The sequence below is a fragment of the Oncorhynchus kisutch genome, linkage group LG15 (assembly GCF_002021735.2).
Source record: "Oncorhynchus kisutch isolate 150728-3 linkage group LG15, Okis_V2, whole genome shotgun sequence".
NCBI classification, from domain to species: domain Eukaryota; kingdom Metazoa; phylum Chordata; class Actinopteri; order Salmoniformes; family Salmonidae; genus Oncorhynchus; species Oncorhynchus kisutch.
This window is the reverse complement of record NC_034188.2, coordinates 76943122-76962613: the sequence shown is the minus strand read 5'-3', so window position 1 is coordinate 76962613 and position 19492 is coordinate 76943122. Positions and strand designations below refer to the sequence as shown.

Sequence of the window (19492 nt, the reverse complement as noted above, 5' to 3'; positions counted from 1 at the left end):
CCAGTGCAAGGGGGAGTTAGAGCACTGGTTATGCTTTTGGGTCCTACTGTGTCTCTAACTGAAAATGAATGGGTGACATAAACCTAAATAGAAACTGATAATTGTGCATGACTTCAGTATTACTTACTAATAACACTGTATGTAACAACTAAGGTTTTAATTTTTAAATTTTGTTAGGATTATTTTGCTCTTGCTGAAGAATGTGTTCTTAACTGACTTGCCTAGTTAAATAAAGGTGTAAAAAATATATATTATATATATATTTTTAAATCGGCCATTCCGATTAATCAGTCGACCTCTAGTTAGGACCATAACCACGAGAGGACTTAAATGAGCCGGAGCTGAGAGGATCACCAAAACTAAAGGTATTTTGGTTTCAGTGATTTTTCTTTAAAAAAAAATGTATATAGCCCATCATTGTGTAATAAAATCATAATTAAATAAAGGTTAAATAAAATAAAAAAGTTCTATATTGTGTACTAAAAACTAGACTATTTCTGCAGAACATACAACCATGCTGAAAATCATCCGTGGAGATCAGTTGACAAAGGACTGGACATGGGCCGAACCTAGAAAACGCATGGTTGCCAAGAAAGCGGTTAGTTTTGCTTGATTCTTCAAATGTGTACACAGCATTTGTGTGTTGGAGTCGCTTTTAATTCTTAATTGATCTACCGTTTCTCTTATAGACCACTGTAATCGATGGGGGCTCAGAGTGGTACCATTCTGCTCATCTGATGAAGGTGCACATGGATCAGATTCAAATTTTGAAGACCGAGATCGGGCCATTGAAGGCAGACCAGCAGAAAGAGAAACACTATCTGAGAGCAGAGATACGGGCAACAGCTGATGCATTTGTTCAGAGCCAGGCGGCATTGGCGGAGATTCAGGTGTTTAGGAATGAGATGGCGTCACAATCTATGCCAGGCACACCTGTGAGCTCTGGAACTCCACCTCCAACAGGCAGAGTCAACATACTTTGCGGGTTCATCAGGTCGTTGGTTCACCCTGACATTTCCAGTCCTCTTCTGACAACAGAACTTGACCAACTGCTCACCAGGCACAGCAAGGGCTGTCTGGACCGTTACGCTGTTCTGCTATAGCCTAATAAACAAATACAGGTGGCTTATCTTCAAAATGCTTTATTATCCAAATGTAAAAGCACGTACTGTATTTATTCATCAACGTCTTTATGCTTTCGTTAATATAATAATAAATAAATAAACTTTCAAAATGACGATGTTTATTTAGTTATGGATCCATCACGAATTATTATGGGAACAAATATCACCGAATTACAGAAATATTGGAACAAAGTTGTCCAATGAAGGGGAACAAATAGTTGCTTACTGGAAAATACTCAAGGTCACGTTGTACAGCGCAATTAGCAGGGCTATATTTTGGCCTTTATGGGTGGCGCACATCTAGCCCAGCGTTTCTCTCCCTCTAAAAACAGAAATAAATGTTTTGGCCTTTACACATTATTTTGGCCTTTTATTCAGATTTTAAAAAATCAAAATAACCTCAAATATTGTTCTATATTATCAAGTTGATGGCACAGTCATATAGACCGGCACTTACATAAAGCTGAGTGACTCACTTATTCATGGCTTTGGATCAAAATAAATATGTACCAACATTCTTTCTGATAGTCTTTCATGAATAAATGTTTTGGTTATCCTGACCTGGACACCATGTACAGTATTATAATATCCCATTACCAAATGCTCTCTGTATTTTGATACGTTGTGGATGGGGGCTCCTGAAGTGCAAAATGCCGTGCTACAGATGCAGGTTCGACAGGGTTGACCCATGAGGCGGCTTTTGGTTTTAATTTAGAATCGTTTATATGTCATTTTTGGCAGAGTCACGTCATATTTTTTGATTATACCGTAGGCAACATGAGTCTCACTAGTGTTGAGTAATGTGCTGTTAAAAGTGGTGTAGGTCTTATTTAAAGAGCATATTGAAGTTAGAAGCAATAGGATTTGAAGCAAAAGCCTACAACCTACCACCTTTTTGCGCTGCTCAGAGACAAGCATGGGGACTGGTCTTGATAAATCAATGAGATTTTTATTTTAACTTAATCTCCGTTTGGTTATTGGTTAGACTAGAATTAGGGTGTAGCAATGTTATGCTCTTAGTGTAACCATTATTTATTAACAAGGCAAATCAGTTATGAGCAAATTCTTTAAAAGGACAGCCTACTCCTTCCTCCCTATCGGGGAATTGAACCCCGGTCTTCCGCGTGCCCACACAACATGGGGATTCTTTAGCTAAATAGCCCAGTACTATAGCCTACTCCTGACCGTCACGTTGCACAGCGCCATATTTTCCATTCCATCCTAATGGATACCAAGAGGATTTTTCTTGGAATAGAAACACCATAAAAAGCTAAATTTGTCAAATCAGTCCCATATACTATGTCCTTACGAAAAAAGGTTTTAACTTCTTTGGGATAGGGGGCAGCATTTTCACTTTAGGACGAATAGCGTGCCCAGAGTGACATGCCTCCTACTCAGTCCCAGATGCTAATATATGCATATTATTATTAATATTGGATAGAAAACACTCTGAAGTTTCTAAAACTGTTTGAATGATGTCTGTGAGTATAACAGAACTCATATGGCAGGTAAAAATCTGAGAAAAAATCCAAACAGGAAGTGGGAAATCTGAGGTTTGTAGTATTTGAACTCACCCCTATCAAATACACAGTGGGATATGGTTTATTTTGCACTTCCTAAGGCTTCCACTAGGCGTCAACCGTCTTTAGAACTTTGTTTCAGGCTTCTCATGTGAAGGGGGGCCGGATAGGAGTTGTTTGACTAAGGGGTCTGCCTGCAGCCCCGTTCTCAGTCACGCGCTTTCACTTGAGAGTTAGCTCTCGTTCCATTGCTTTTCTACAGACAATGGAATTCTCCGGGTTGGAACGTTATTGAAGATTTATGATAAAAACATCCTAAAGATTGATTCTATACTTAGTTTGTTTGTGTTACAGGAAGTAAATTCCTTAGTTAAATAAAACAGATTCAATTCAACACTCTGTCCACTCCTAAGAATTTGTAAGACCCTTATTTGCATAAAATGGACAGAGACCAGTCTCAAAATCAATCAGTAGTGTTTATTCTCGAGAGTACTGAACACAATACAGTTTACCACAGGTTATAAACTGAAAATTACGTCATTAGTTTTCAAACTGTCCCGTCTCTTCTCCCACCCTGGTACAAAGGCAGTATCTCAAGCCTTCCCACATCGTCTCCCTACCAATTTAATATAATTTATGACCGAGCCAAGGTCTTCCTGTGTAGATAAGCATTCTAGCCAGTCTGACGACAAGTTAATTAATTTCTACCAAGGAACAGACAGTCATTGTTCTAATTCTTGATTATATTTACACACATTATATTCAGTACTAAGATTAAAAGAAAATTCATACATCTATACAGTAACATAATAGTATTCTGATTAGTCAGTCCTGATTGAAATGTATACATAATTAGTAATTATTGATAAAAAAAATCCCTTAACAGTTTGACAAGTATCTTTGACCTGTAATATAACTTTTTGAATGTTTTGTCCGAATGGACCAGAACGCGCTTTTGGATTTGTTACCAAACGCCCTAACAAAAGAAGCTATTGGACATAAATGATGGACATTATCGAACAAAACAAGCATTTATTGTGGAACTGTAATCCCTGGGAATGCATTCTGATGAAGATCATCAAAGGTAAGTGAATATTTATAATGCTATTTATGAATAATGTTGACTACCCAACATGGCAGATATTTCTCTGGCTGGTTTGGGCTCTGAGCGCCGTTCTCAGATGATGCTTTTTCCATAATGTTAAAAAAAAAATCTGACAGCGGTTGCATTAAGGAGAAGTGTATCTAAAGTTCCATGTATAATAGTTGTATTTTCATCAACATGTATTATGAGTATTTCTGTGAATTCATGTGGCTCTCTGCAATATCACTGCATGTTTTGGAACTACTGAACGTAACACGCCAATGTAAAATACGATTTTTGGACATAAATATGAACTTTACCAAACAAAACATACATACAATGGGTAACATGTAGTCCTGCGCCCTACAATTTCATTGGCTGTTGGTGAGGGGTTCCGCTTGTGGAACGGGGTTAGACAGGGATTCTTTAGCTAAATAGCCCAGTACTGTACTCCCGCTAGCAGAACCCCAATCCTAGACAGGTTAAATTCTCTAGTACAGCCACTATTGAAGGCTATCAAATGCTTCTCAAAGATGCCCTCTGGTGGTCAAACTAGCACTAACTAGCATTATTGGTACCAGTGGTTCACACTTAAATAACGTGCCGTAGAATTCTGGGGCACCATGCAAGCTGTGCCGCAGTACGTGGCAACTTTTAAAGGACAAACCACTGTAGATAAGAAGCTCTCCCTGAAAGAGAAGGGATACTTAAATGAACAGTGAAAATTATCTTGAATAGCAATACTACTCCACTATTGATATTACAATGGCCACTACTAAACTCGCTGATGAAAACAAAGGAATAATTAGCATCAACAATTAACTTTTCAAAACACCCCAAAATAAATTATATTATAATCAGACTCTGGTGTTTAGGAGAGGCGAAGGTCGAGATTCATGCGTCCTCTGAAACACAACACTGCACTGCTTGTTGACAGACTGCTCGCTTAACCCGGAAGCCAGGCGCACCAATGTGTAGGAGAAAACACCTTACAACTGGCGACCAAAGACGCCCGGCCCACCACAAGTGTTAGAGCGCGAGGGGACAAGGACATCCCTGCCGGCCAAAATCTCCCCTAACCTTGACGACGATGGGCCAGTTGTGTGCCGCTTCATGGGTTTCAATTGGCTGGCTGTAACACAGCAAGGGATCGAACCTGGGTCTGTAGTGATGCCTGCGAGGCATTGCCTTAGAACGCTGCACCACTTGGGTGAGTATATAAAACATATTTAATTCAGGCTGCAAAGGCATTGGTTTCCTCCTTAACTAGCTTTAATGGAGTTCAGCCAAGTAAAAACTGGGGAAATGTGCAAACTGTCTTTAATAAAACCCAGTAGCTTGTGCTACATTGTGTACAGTGTTTAGCCAATCAGGTTGCACCAGTCTGTTGTTTACCCATGTCTGAATGCTGTACACAACGTACGGGAGTAGCATTAACCACCCTAGCATCGTGGTGGAAAATGGTATTCTAATAAGACAATTAGTCAATTTGTGTGAGGAGAAATAGAGGAAAATGTTCCGACGTGGCGATGGCTCACAGGCGCGTCATCACCGTTCATTTATAAGCTCAGTGATAGTTACCTCTAGGAGAAAACTATTGCAGTTTTCCAGCTGATTGATCTGCTTTTTTTGCCTCTGGCCATGACAAGTGGTTGTTCTTGACTGGGGAAGCAGAGCCCACTGTATTCTTAGTTCCTACTCTACTCCACAGCCAGCCAGGAAGAGTTATGCAACTGCAGGATATACAGTAGATTAGAAAGCTTAGTCTGCCAATGACCCTATAATGTTTTTTTTCGGGACTAGATCTTGTTAATATATTTAGATGCATTTTTAATATGCATATAATTTGTTTATGGCTTAATGCAGATGTATTTTTTTTATAGTGCTGCTATTCATTTTTTTATATATACAGAAATCGTGTGTTCGGTCGGCGTTTTTATGTTTGTGATTTAAAATGCAAACCGATGCCAGAATATCAAACTGTTGAGTGCGTTTGCAAGTCTCCAGTCTCATCACACAAACGCTCCCAGCACCTGTCACACACAGATGAGACCTGGATTCAAATACTATTTCAAATATCTAATTTACTTTCAAATACATTCATACAAGTAAGTGTTCATTCAGCTAGTTTAATATTTTAATGTATTTGGAAATATACATGGAAAGTACGGTCAAGATGCTCCCACAACAGCTCAATAGGGTTGAGATCCGGTGATTGTGCCTGCCACTCCATTATAGACAGAATACCAGCTGACTGCTTCTTCCCTAAATCGTTATTGCGTGGTTTGGAGCTGTGCTTTGGGTCATTGTCCTGTTGTAGGACGAAATTGGCTCCGTCCACAGGGAATGGCATGGCTTTGCAAAATGATAGCCTTCCTTCTTCAAGATTCATTTTACCCTGTACAAATCTCCCACCATCTTAATATTAGATTTTTATTGGTCAGTCTGAGATAAGGCTTTTTCTTTGCAACTCTGCCTAGAAGGCCAGCATCCCAGAGTCGCCTCTTCACTGTTGATGTTGAGACTGGTGTTTTGCGGGTACTATTTAATGAAGCTGCCAGTTGAGGACTTGTGAGGTGTCTGTTTCTCAAACTGGACAGTAATTTACTTGTCCTCTTGCTCAGTTGTGCACCAGGGCCCCCCACTCCTCTTTCTATTCTAGTTAGGGCCAGTTTGCGCTGTTCTGTGAAGGGAGTAGTACACAGCGCTGTACGAGATCTTCAGTTTCTTGGCAGTTTCTCGCATGGAATAGCTTTCATTTCTCAGAACAAGAATAGACTGACGAGTTTCAAAATAAATGAATATTTTTCTGGCCATTTTGAGCCTGTAATCGAACCCACAAATGTTGATGCTCCAGATACTCAACTAGTCTAAAGAAGGCTAGTTTTATTGCTTCTTTAATTAATCAGAACAACAGTTTTCAACTGCGCTAACATAATTTCAAAAAGGGTTTTCTAATGATCAATTAGCCTTTTTAAAATTATTAACTTGGATTACCTAACACAACATGCCAATGGAACACAGGAGTGTTGGCTGCTGATAATGGGCATCTATACTCCTATGTAGATATTCCATATAAAATCAGCCGTTTCAAGCTACTGTAGTCATTCACAACATTAGCAATGTCTACACTGTTTTTCTGATCAATTTGATGTTATTTTAATGGACAGAAAATGAGCTTTTCCTTCAAAAACAAGGACATTTCGAAGTGACCCCAAACTTTTGAACGGTAGTGTAAGTGTTTGATTTCCAGACTATTTGTGTTTTCCAAATAACCATTCAAATACTCAAATAAAAGTACTTGTTTTCAGCTGTTTATTAGAAAATACACAAAGTCATTTTAAATACCAGATACACGTATTTGGACGCAGGTCTGACACACACACACACACACACACTCACACACACCTTAAGTTGCTAGTGTTGTGCTGGGGAACATACAACGTGGGATGCAGGTGCCTTTTGATATCTGGTAGCGTGGGCCTGGCCACGAGGCAAGGCGGGTTGCGTGGATTAAAGTGTTTGGATTGGATGACTTCCTTGTCTGTGTATGGCTGGTAGTAACCTGGGAGATTTAGCATAAGGTGTCAGTGTTGCCTGATGTGGCCGTAACCCATAATCTCCTGCTTCACTCACAGGAAACCACAATGTGGGCCCATGATTAATCACACCACACACAGATCTATTCCTCTGGGGGGGGGGGGGGGTGTTAGACTAAACACTGTCCCTGGTCCAACATGGCTGGGCCTCTATTCCAAACACACCTGGACCTGTAGAATAAATACAGCTGAGACTGTGGTCAAAACTTGGCTGTGCCTCAATTCCAAACACACCTGGACCTGTAGAATAAATACAGCTGAGACTACGGTCTCAACATGTCTGGGCCTCTATTCCAAACACACCTGGACCTGTAGAATAAATACAGCTGAGACTACGGTCTCAACATGTCTGGGCCTCTATTCCAAACACACCTGGACCTGTAGAATAAATACAGCTGAGACTGTGGTCAAAACTTGGCTGTGCCTCAATTCCAAACACACCTGGACCTGTAGAATAAATACAGCTGAGTCTACGGTCAAAACATGTCTGGGCCTCTATTCCAAACACACCTGGACCTGTAGAATAAATACAGCTGAGACTGTGGTCAAAACATGTCTGGGCCTCTATTCCAAACACACCTGGACCTGTAGAATAAATACAGCTGAGACTGTGGTCAAAACATGTCTGGGCCTCTATTCCAAACACACCTGGACCTGTAGAATAAATACAGCTGAGACTGTGGTCTCAACATGTCTGGGTCTCTATTCCAAACACACCTGGACCTGTAGAATAAATACAGCTGAGTCTACGGTCAAAACATGTCTGGGCCTCTATTCCAAACACACCTGGACCTGTAGAATAAATACAGCTGAGACTGTGGTCAAAACATGTCTGGGCCTCTATTCCAAACACACCTGGACCTGTAGAATAAATACAGCTGAGACTGTGGTCAAAACATGTCTGGGCCTCTATTCCAAACACACCTGGACCTGTAGAATAAATACAGCTGAGACTGTGGTCAAAACATGTCTGGGCCTCTATTCCAAACACACCTGGACCTGTAGAATAAATACAGCTGAGACTGTGGTCAAAACATGTCTGGGCCTCTATTCCAAACACACCTGGTCCTGTAGAATAAATACAGCTGAGACTGTGGTCAAAACATGTCTGGGCCTCTATTCCAAACACACCTGGACCTGTAGAATAAATACAGCTGAGACTGTGGTCAAAACATGTCTGGGCCTCTATTCCAAACACACCTGGTCCTGTAGAATAAATACAGCTGAGACTGTGGTCAAAACATGTCTGGGCCTCTATTCCAAACACACCTGGACCTGTAGAATAAATACAGCTGAGACTGTGGTCAAAACATGTCTGGGCCTCTATTCCAAGGCTCTGTTTCAAATCCACTGGTTCAAAGCAGTTCTCACTCTTATCTCCCCTGTGTGTGTTTCTCTCTGCAGGACCAATCAGATGGTGAAGATCCTGTACTCCTTCGGCGTGTTTGTCAGCTTTGCCATCCAGTTCTTCGTCCCGGCGGAGATCATGATTCCCCCGGTCCAAGCGAGGCTAAGGAAGAGCTGGAGGGCACCCTGTGAGATGATCCTCAGAGGCCTGCTCGTCTGCCTGACCTGTGAGTACCGTCTCTCTGTCTATAGTGTGTATATATGTACGTGTGTATATGTATATATGCACACGTACACACAGTTGAAGTCGGAAGTTTACATACACTTAGGTTGGAGTCATTAACTCGCTTTTCAACCACTCCACAAATGACTTTTTAACAAACTATAGTTTTGGCCAGTTAGGACATGTACTTTGTGCATGACACAAGTAATTTTTCCAACAATTGTTTACAGACAGATTATTTCACTTATAATTCACTGTATCACAATTCCAGTGGGTCAGAAGTGTACATACATTAAGTTGACTGTGCCTTTAAACAGCTTGGAAAATTAAAGAAAATTATGTAATGGCTTTAGAAGCTTCTTATAGGCTAATTGACATAATTTGAGTCAATTGGAGGTGTACTTGTGGATGTATTTCAAGGCCTACTTTTAAACTCAGTGACTTTTTTGTTGTTGCTTGATATCATGGGAAAATCAAAAGAAATCAGCCAAGACCTCAGAAAAAAGTCTGGTTCATCCTTGGGAGCAATTTCCAAACGCCTGAATGTACCACGTTCATCTGTACAAACAATAGCATGCAAGTCATACCGCTCAGGAAGGAGACGCGTTCTGTCTCCTAGAAATGGATGTACTTTGGTGCGAAAAGTGCAAATCAATCCCAGAACAACAGCAACAGACCTTGTGAAGATGCTTTAGGAAACAGGTACAGAAGTATCTATAGCCACTGTAAAACAAGTCCTATATCGACATAACCAGAAAGGCCGCTCAGCAAGGAAGAAGCCACTGCTCCAAAACCGGCTTAAAAAAGCCATATGGTTTGCAACTGCACATGGGGAGAAATGGGAAGTGTGCTCTGGTCTGATGAAACAAAAATATAACTGTTTGGCCATTAATGACCATCGTTATGTTTGGAGGAAAAGGGGGAGGCTTGCAAGCCGAAGAACACCATCCCAACCGTGAAGACGCGGGTGGCAGCATCATGTTGCGTTGGTGCTTTGCTGCAGGAGGGACTGGTTCACTTCACAAAATAGATGGCGTCATGAGGCAGGAAAATGATGTGGATATATTGAATCTCAAGACATCAGTCAGAAAGTTAAAGCTTTGTCGCAAATGGGTCTTCCAAATGGACAGTGACACCAAGCATACTTCCGAAGTTGTGGCAAAATGGCTTCAGGACAACAAAGTCAAGGTAATGGAGTGGCCATCACAAAGCCCTGACCTCAATCCTATAGAAATGACAAATTCAGCAGAACTGAAAAAGCGTGTGTGAGCAAGGAGGCCTACAAACCTGACTCAGTTACACCAGCTCTGTCAGGAGGAATTGGCCAAAATTCTTGTTCTTGCAAACTTATTGTGGGAAGCTTGTGGAAGGCTACCCAAATGTTTGACCCAAGTTAAACAATTTAAAGGCAATGCTACCAAATACTAATTGAGTGTATGTAAACCTCTGACCCACTTTTGAATGTGATGAAATAAACTAAGGATGAAATAAATCATTCTCTCTACTATTATTTTGACATTTCACATTCTTAAAGTGGTGATCCTAACTGACCTAAGACAGGGAATCTTTACTAGGATTAAATGTCAGGAATTGTGAAAAACTGACTACATGTATTTGGTTAACGTGTATGTAAACTTCCGACTTCAACTGTGTGTGTGTGTGTGTGGTGAACTGAATTACTGACTGCTTGTTTATCTGACCTGTGAGTACTTACATTGTATCTATGTTGTACTGATGGCGTATAACAGCTGTGAGTGGGATGATCCTAGCCTTTTATACATTTGCTACAAACTATCCCAAGGGAGTTTGTGGGTAGCACAACTGCTTGTGTATCTATGTAGCTGGGTTGTGAGAAACATCTGAGAATCTTGTCTGTTTCCTCTGTCTGATTTACAATGTGAGAGTGGTCTCAGTTGATTGGACCTGGAATGAATCTCTTTGGCTGAAAATCATGAAAGACTTTTTACATATTTTTCCCTATGCAGGCAGGCAGACAGGTAGCCCCCAGATGTTGAATGAATGAACTAGCAGAAGATTGACTGCGGAATGGTTGGTTGTCATGGTGCTTTCAATTATCTCACTGTGTCTGAGTTGCACTCTTCAATTACTTTTATGGTGTGTGTGTGTCTGTACGTACTGGGTGTTCTAGTGGGATACCCCAGGGAGAACCCAACCCAGGGAGGTACAGATGTAGCTCTTCCCCTCTTTATCTCAAAGTAAACACTGATGCCGTTCATTTTCCTCTTTATCTCAAAGTAAACACTGATGCCGTTAGTTTCCCTCCTCCTCTTTATCTCAAAGTAAACACTGATGCCGTTAGTTTCCCTCCTCCTTATCTCAAAGTAAACACTGATGCCGTTAGTTTCCCTCCTCCTCTTCATCTCAAAGTTATCACTGATGCCGTTAATTTTCCTCTTTATCTCAAAGTTATCACTGATGCTGTTAGTTTCCCCCCTCTTCATCTCAAAGTTAACTTGGATGCCGTTAGTTTGCTTCCTCCTCTTCATCTCAAAGTAAACTTTGATGCCGTTAGTTTGCTTCCTCCTCTCTTGTCTGAAATGATTAATTGGAAAAAGTTAAGTTAAAAGCTGGCTAATGGATGGAAGAATAATGAATAGCATGACTGCATAAAAGAGGAAACTGCTGAGGAAGAGGAGAGCATTAGAAACAGATCCTCAGGATATGTCTGTCTGTCTGTCAACAGACACTACATACCAACTAATGTGGCCAGTCGGGCCTGCGCCTGCTAGGATAGGATGCTACACTGTCAATGTGGGGGAGGCCTGTTTGCCCAGTTCTATTTTAACCAACTCCATACTCTGCCTTGTAGTCACCAAGAGCCCTGTCCATGGTGCTGAACGCTCTGGGTGAACAGTTTGAGCCGTGTCCATGGTCCTGAATTGGCTGGGTGAATAGTTGGATCTCTGTCCATGATCCTGAACTGGCTGGGTGAATAGTTAGAGCCCTGTCCATGGTCCTGAAATGGCTAGGTGATGAGCTATAACCCTGTCCATGGTGCTGAACTGGCTGGGTGACTAGGACTGAACAGACAATGCTGCCCATGGTAGACCTACCATAACCTTGACCAGAGGGAGGTTGGAAGTGAAATTTAGTGACAACTTAATGCAATGAACACAAGCATCAACTATGAAGCTTAACATGTATTAGCTTGCGTTGAAAGTGTCGAGTTTATAAATATACTCTAAAAAAGTAATTGATGAATTTATGTTGACGGAGGGGAAATTCTGAGGTCATGTAGTATCTCTATTGTTTTGTCTTAATGCCCATCTTTGGATAAATTGAATCAGCCGCTGAAACGTGGAGCCACCCAGAAGTGATATATACAGTTGAAGTCGGAAGGTTACATACACAAACTATAGTTTTGGCAAGTCGGTTAGGACATCTACTTTGTGCATGACACAAGTAATTTTTCCAACAATTGTTTACTGACAGATTATTTAACTTATAATTCACTGTATCACAATTCCAGTGGGTCAGAAATTTACATACACTAAGTTGACTGTGCTGTATTTCAAGGCCTACCTTAAACTCAGTGCGTTTTCGCTTGACATGGGAAAATCAAATGAAATCAGCCAAGACCTCAGAAAAAGAATTGTAGACCTCCACAAGTCTGGTTAATTCTTGGGAGCAATTTCCAAACGCCTGAATGTACCACGTTCATCTGTACAAACAATAGTACGCAAGTATAAACACCATGGGACCACGCAGCCGTCATACCGCTCAGGAAGGAGACTCGTTCTGTCTCCTAGAGATGAAAAAGTGCAAATGAACAACAGCAAAGGACCTTGTGAAGATGCTAAAGGAAACATGTACAAAAGTATCTATATTCACAGTAAAAGGAAGAAGCCACTGCTCCAAAACGGCCATAAAAATCCAGACTACGGTTCGCAACTGCAGATGGGGACAAAGATCGTACTTTTTGGAGAAATGTCCTCTGGTCTGAGGAAACAGAAATAGAACTGTTTGGCCATAATGACCATCGTTATGTTTGTAGGAAAAGGGGGATGCTTGCAAGCCGAAGATCACCATTCCAAACGTGAAACACAGGGGTGGCAGCATCATGTTGTGGGGGTGCTTTGCTGCAGGAGGGACTGGTGCACTTCACAAAATAGATGGCTTCATGAGGGAGGAAAATTATGTTTATATATTGAAGCAACATCTCAAGACTTCAGTTAAAGCTGACCCCAAGCATACTTTCAAAGTTGTGGCAAAATGGCTTAAGGACAACAAAGTCAAGGTAATGGAGTGGCCCTGACCTCAATCCTATATCAAATTTGTTGGCAGAACTGAAAAAGTGTGTGTGAGCAAAGAGGCCTACAAACCTGACTCAGTTACACCTGCTCTGTCAGGAGGAATGGGCCAAAATTCACCCAAGTTAAACTATTTAAAGGCAATGCTACCAAATACTAATTGAGTGTATGTAAACTTCTGACCCACTGGGAATGTGATGAAAGAAATTACAGCTGAAATAAATAATTCTCTCTTATTATTCTGACATTTTACATTCTTTAAATGAAGTGCTGATCCTAACTGACCGAAGACAGGGAATTTTTATTAGGATTATATGTCAGGAATTATGAAACGGAGTTTAAATGTATTTGGTTAAGGTGTATATACACTTCTGACTTCAACTGTATATATCACTTCTGGGTGGCTCCATGGTTCAGTGGCTGATTCAATTCTTTCAAGGATGGGTTTTAAGACAAACCATAGAGATACTATATGACCTATCTATGTCTATATAATAAATACATTGATATATATTTTTCTGTATCTATCTATATAATAAATACATATATATATCAGTTTACCACCGTCGCTCATGCATACCCTTATTTATGATATTCATGAGGTTGGGCATGAAGACAGAATGTCTGTTCATCCCCCAATCTTAATTTGTTTATCCCCCAATCCCATCCATTCATTTGTTCATTCCCCCCAATCCATCCATTCATTTGTTCATTCCCCCCCAATCCATCTATTCATTCATTTGTTCATCCCCCAGTCCATCTATTCCTTCATTTGTTTATCCCCCAATCCATCTATTCCTTCATTTGTTCATCCCCCAGTCCATCTATTCCTTCATTTGTTCATCCCTGTAATGGTTTTCTTCTGTGGACGAAGGATCGGACCAAAGCGCAGCGTGGTTAGTGTTCAACATGTTTAATAAAGACAATAAACGTGAACACTACAAAATACCAAAACAACAAATGTGAAAAACCGAAACAGTCCTATCTGGTGCAGAGACACAAAGACAGAAGACCGGAAACAACCACCCACAAAACCCAACACAAAACAGGCTACCTAAATATGGTTCCCAATCAGAGACAATGACTAACACCTGCCTCTGATTGAGAACCATATCAGGCCAAACATAGAAATGGGAAAACTAGACACACAACAGAATGCCCACTCAGCTCACGTCCTGACCAACACGAAAACACAAAAGAACTATGGTCAGAACGTGACCATCCCCCAATCCATCTATTCATTCATGTACGCATCTTTCTATCTGTTCTGTCCTTTCACCTATCCAATCCTCAGTTGGCAATACATCTTTGACAGAATACTGAATTCATCTCTAAGGCTAAAACAGCATCTGAAAATGACATAAAGTTTTAAGGACGGGAAGTGTTTTCTTTCTTTCCTTCCTGAATGAACTATTAAGGTAGTTTGATGATTAATGCGTTTCACAGATAACTATAGACTTTTCTCAGTTTGTCTCTGTAGGACCATATATCCAGGTGCAGCTTCAGGTATTCTACTGTATTACTGTTGTAGAAAACCCTTACATTGACCTGTATTACTGTTGTAGAAAACCCTTACATTGACCTGTATTACTGTTGTAGAAAACCCTTACATTGACCTGTATTACTGTTGTAGAAAACCCTTACATTGACCTGTATTACTGTTGTAGAAAACCCTTACATTGACCTGTATTACTGTCTGTCTTTGTGTTTGCGTCCTAATTGGTTACATAGTAAATATGACTTTACTCTCTCATGGTTTTAGTTGAAAAAAATAAAAAATAAAATAAAAATACGTATCTTTGCTATTTGATGATGCTGGTCTAACTGGTTGGGGCCCAGATATGCTTAGCAGCCTGTACTGGGTAGAAATATGTTAAGATACCACCTTCGCTAGTTCAGTTCTCGGGTAGATAGAATTAAGCCAAAAGTGAACATCAAGGTGTCTGCATATGTTGTATATGTGTAGGGTATATTCAGTGACTCCTCTTGGTGGTGTTAGTAGTGTATATACAGTGATGTTCTCCTCTTGGTGATGTTAGAGTAGTGTATATACAGTGATGTTCTCCTCTTGGTGATGTTAGTACTGTATATACAGTGATGTTCTCCTCTTGGTGATGTTAGTACTGTATATACAGTGATGTTCTCCTCTTGGTGATGTTAGAGTACTGTATATAGCGCCTCCATGCTCTGGACACTACGCTGACAGACACAGCAAACCTTCTTGCCACAGCTCGCATTGATGTGCCATCCTGGATGAGCTGCACTACCTGTGCCACTTGTGTGGGTTGTAGACTCTGTCTCATGCTATCACTAGAGTGAAAGCACCGCCAGCATTCAAAAGTGACCAAAACATCAGCCAGGAAGCATAGGAACTGAGAAGTGGTCTGTGGTTATCACCTGCAGAACCACTCCTTTATTGGGGGTGTCTTGCTAATTGCCTATAATTTCCACGTGTTGTCTATTCCATTTGCACAACAGCATGTGAAATTGATTGCCAATCAGTGTTGCTTCCTAAGTGGACAGTTTGATTTCACAGAAGTGTGATTGACTTGGAGTTACATTGTGTTGTTTAAGTGTAAGCTTTGCACACTCTTGGCATTCTCTAAACCAGCTTCAATCAGTAGTCACCTGGAATGGTTTCAATTAACAGGTGTGCCTTGTAAAAAGTTAATTTGTGGAATTTCTATCCTTAATACATTTGAGCCAATCATTTGTGTTGTAACTAAAGTAGGTGTGGTATGCAGAAGATAGCCCTATTTGCTAAAAGACCAAGTCCATATTATGGCAAGAACAGCTCAACAAGCAAAGAGAAACGACAGTCCATAATTACTTTACGATATGAAGGTCAGTCAATACAGAACATTTCAAGAATTTTGAAGTTTCAAGTGCAGTCACAAAAACTATCAAGCTCTATGATGAAATCAAATCAAATCAAATCAAATTTATTTATATAGCCCTTCGTACATCAGCTGATATCTCAAAGTGCTGTACAGAAACCCAGCCTAAAACCCCAAACAGCAAGCAATGCAGGTGTAGAAGCACGGTGGCTAGGAAAAACTCCCTAGAAAGGCCAAAACCTAGGAAGAAACCTAGAGAGGAACCAGGCTATGTGGGGTGGCCAGTCCTCTTCTGGCTGTGCCGGGTGGAGATTATAACAGAACATGGCCAAGATGTTCAAATGTTCATAAATGACCAGCATGGTCGAATAATAATAATAAGGCAGAACAGTTGAAACTGGAGCAGCAGCACAGTCAGGTGGAAGTTGAAACTGGAGCAGCAGCATGGCCAGGTGGACTGGGGACAGCAAGGAGTCATCATGTCAGGTAGTCCTGGGGCATGGTCCTAGGGCTCAGGTCAGTTGAAACTGGAACAGCAGCATGGCCAGGTGGACTGGGGACAGCAAGGAGTCATCATGTCAGGTAGTCCTGGGGCATGGTCCTAGGGCTCAGGTCCTCCGAGAGAGAGAAAGAAAGAGAGAAGGAGAGAATTAGAGAACGCACACTTAGATTCACACAGGACACCGAATAGGACAGGAGAAGTACTCCAGATATAACAAACTGACCCCAGCCCCCCGACACATAAACTACTGCAGCATAAATACTGGAGGCTGAGACAGGAGGGGTCAGGAGACACTGTGGCCCCATCCGAGGACACCCCCGGACAGGGCCAAACAGGAAGGATATAACCCCACCCACTTTGCCAAAGCACAGCCCCCACACCACTAGAGGGATATCTTCAACCACCAACTTACCATCCTGAGACAAGGCTGAGTATAGCCCACAAAGATCTCCGCCACGGCACAACCCAAGGGGGGGGCGCCAACCCAGACAGGATGACCACAACAGTGAATCAACCCACTCAGGTGACGCACCCCCTCCAGGGATGGCATGAGAGAGCCCCAGCAAGCCAGTGACTCAGCCCCTGTAATAGGGTTAGAGGCAGAGAATCCCAGTGGAAAGAGGGGAACCGGCCAGGCAGAGACAGCAAGGGCGGTTCGTTGCTCCAGAGCCTTTCCGTTCACCTTCCCACTCCTGGGCCAGACTACACTCAATCATATGACCCACTGAAGAGATGAGTCTTCAGTAAAGACTTAAAGGTTGAGACCGAGTTTGCGTCTCTGACATGGGTAGGCAGACCCATGAAACTGGCTCTCATGTTGACCGCCACAGGAAAGGAAGACCCAGATTTACTTACCTCTGCTGCAGAGGTTAAGTTAATTGGTGTTACCAGCCTCAGAAATTGCAGCCCAAATAAATGCTTCACAGAGTTCAAGTAACAGACACATCTCAACATCAACTGTTCAGAGGAGACTATGTGAATCGGGCCTTCATGGTCAAATTGCTGCAAAGAAACCACTACTAAAGGACAGCAATAATAAGAAGAGACTTGCTTGGGCCAAGAACAACGAGCAGTGGATATTAGACCATTGGAAATCTGTCCTTTGGTCTGATGAATCCAAAGTTGAGATTTTTGGTTCCAACCGCCTTGTCTTTGTGAGATGCAGAGTAGATGAACGGATGATTTCCACATGTGTGGTTCCCACCGTGAAGCATGGAGGAGGAGGTGTGATGCTGTGGGGGTGCTTTACTGGTGACACTGTCAGTGATTGATTTAGAATTCAAGGCACACTTAACCAGCATGGCTACCATAACATTCTGCAGTGATACACCATCCCATCTGGTTTACTCTTAGTCCCACTATCATTTGTTTTTCAACAGGACAATGACCCAACACACCGCCAGGTTGTGTAAGGGCTATTTGACCAAGAAGGAGAGCAATGGAGTGCTGCATCAGATGACCTGGCCTCCACAATCACCGACCTCAACACAATTAAGATGGTTTGGGAAGAGTTGCACTGCAGAGTGAAGGAAAAGCAGCAAACAACTGCTCAACATATATGGGAACTGCTTCAAGACTGTTGGAAAAGCATTCTTCATGAAGCTGGTTGAGAGAATGCTAAGACTGGGCAAAGCTGTCATCAGGGCAACGGGTGGCTACTTTGAAGAATCTCAAATATATAATATTTTGATTTGTTAACACTTTTTTGGTTACTACATGATTCCATATGTGTTATTTCATAGTTTTGATGTCTTCACTATTCTTCTACAATGTAGAAAATAGAAAAAGTACATTAAAACCTTGAATGAGTAGATGTATCCAAACTTTTGACTGCTACTGTATGCCAGTCTAATGACATCAGGATTCCGAGAAATGCCAGATGCGTGATGTTTCTAGTAAGTTTCCCCAGAATGAAACTTAGAAGAAGGGATATCTCACTGCTCCTGCAAACCTCCGATATTGGAATTAGATTTCACTACATGTACCTTGGAATCTCTCAGATGTATGGGCTAACAATATGTATTGTTTGCTGGGAGGATGATGATAATGGGCCGGGATTAGATGTGAGGTCTCTCTCTCTCTTGCCCCCTCTTGGGATTATGAAGTTAGCTTGGACCAACACTCCAGATTCTTTTGGCAGTGTGTAGCGCTCACCTTGTGTGTGTGTGTGCTCGTGTGGTTTCATGTGCGTGTGTATCTGTACTTTGGTATGAGTTGTGTGTGTATTTTTATCACTCTTTGTCTAAGTTCTCTGTCTTTGTGTAAGTGAGTGCCTCTCTATCGTTGGGTGTCTTTCAGTCTCTGTTTGTCTTTCTCTACCTTTGGCTGTCTTTGAGTGTGTCTTTGAGTTTATTTTTCTGTCTGCCTCAACAGAGTCTGAACATAGAGGTGAGTTGGACATTCTGACTCCAGTGTGTATACACACACACACACACACACACACACAAAAGTGGGCGTCTCGATGGAAGAGCACAAAGTCTGGGCTCCGCTCTTAGTAATGTGCCCAGCAACAAACATAATTGATAGAAAACAGACATTACTAATCCGGCCACGTCTAATCTTTATGGAAAACACCCACCTCCGCTCTGCAGCTAATTTTGCTGCTTTTCTCCGTCTGCCTCCAGTTCCAACGCGACGCAGGCTCCCCTGCTAACGCATTCTCTGGATGTCACTATCTCCCCCTACACACATGTACTTATGCACACACACACATACTTATGCACACGCACACAGATGTCGACATGCATGCACTCACACTCCCATTTCAAGAAGCCAACTCAGTGGTGAGATGCAGTGAGTTGCTGGCATGAAAAGAGCATACGAAAGAGAGTTTATCTACTCTGTGAATGAACAGCAGAGCAAAGCGAAAGGGACGGGGGGGGTTTAAAGTTCACTCCCGCTGCGAAGGACTGTCTGTCTGACCCAGTACTCTACAGTGAGAGTACAGTGAGGGTTATGGTTTCAGAGGAGTTGTGAACTGGGCCT

At 41.7% G+C, this 19492-nt stretch overlaps 1 protein-coding gene across 2 annotated transcripts in view; it reads left to right on the top strand.

Moving 5' to 3' along the window:
* Positions 1-19492, top strand: part of slc36a4 (solute carrier family 36 member 4) — a 231089-nt gene that overhangs the window by 77586 nt on the left and 134011 nt on the right. For both annotated transcript variants that reach the window (XM_031791123.1, XM_031791122.1), the window contains exon 12: positions 8732-8901. In XM_031791123.1, coding sequence (XP_031646983.1) covers positions 8732-8901 — 170 coding nt within the window. The remainder of the gene's footprint in view (positions 1-8731; positions 8902-19492) is intronic.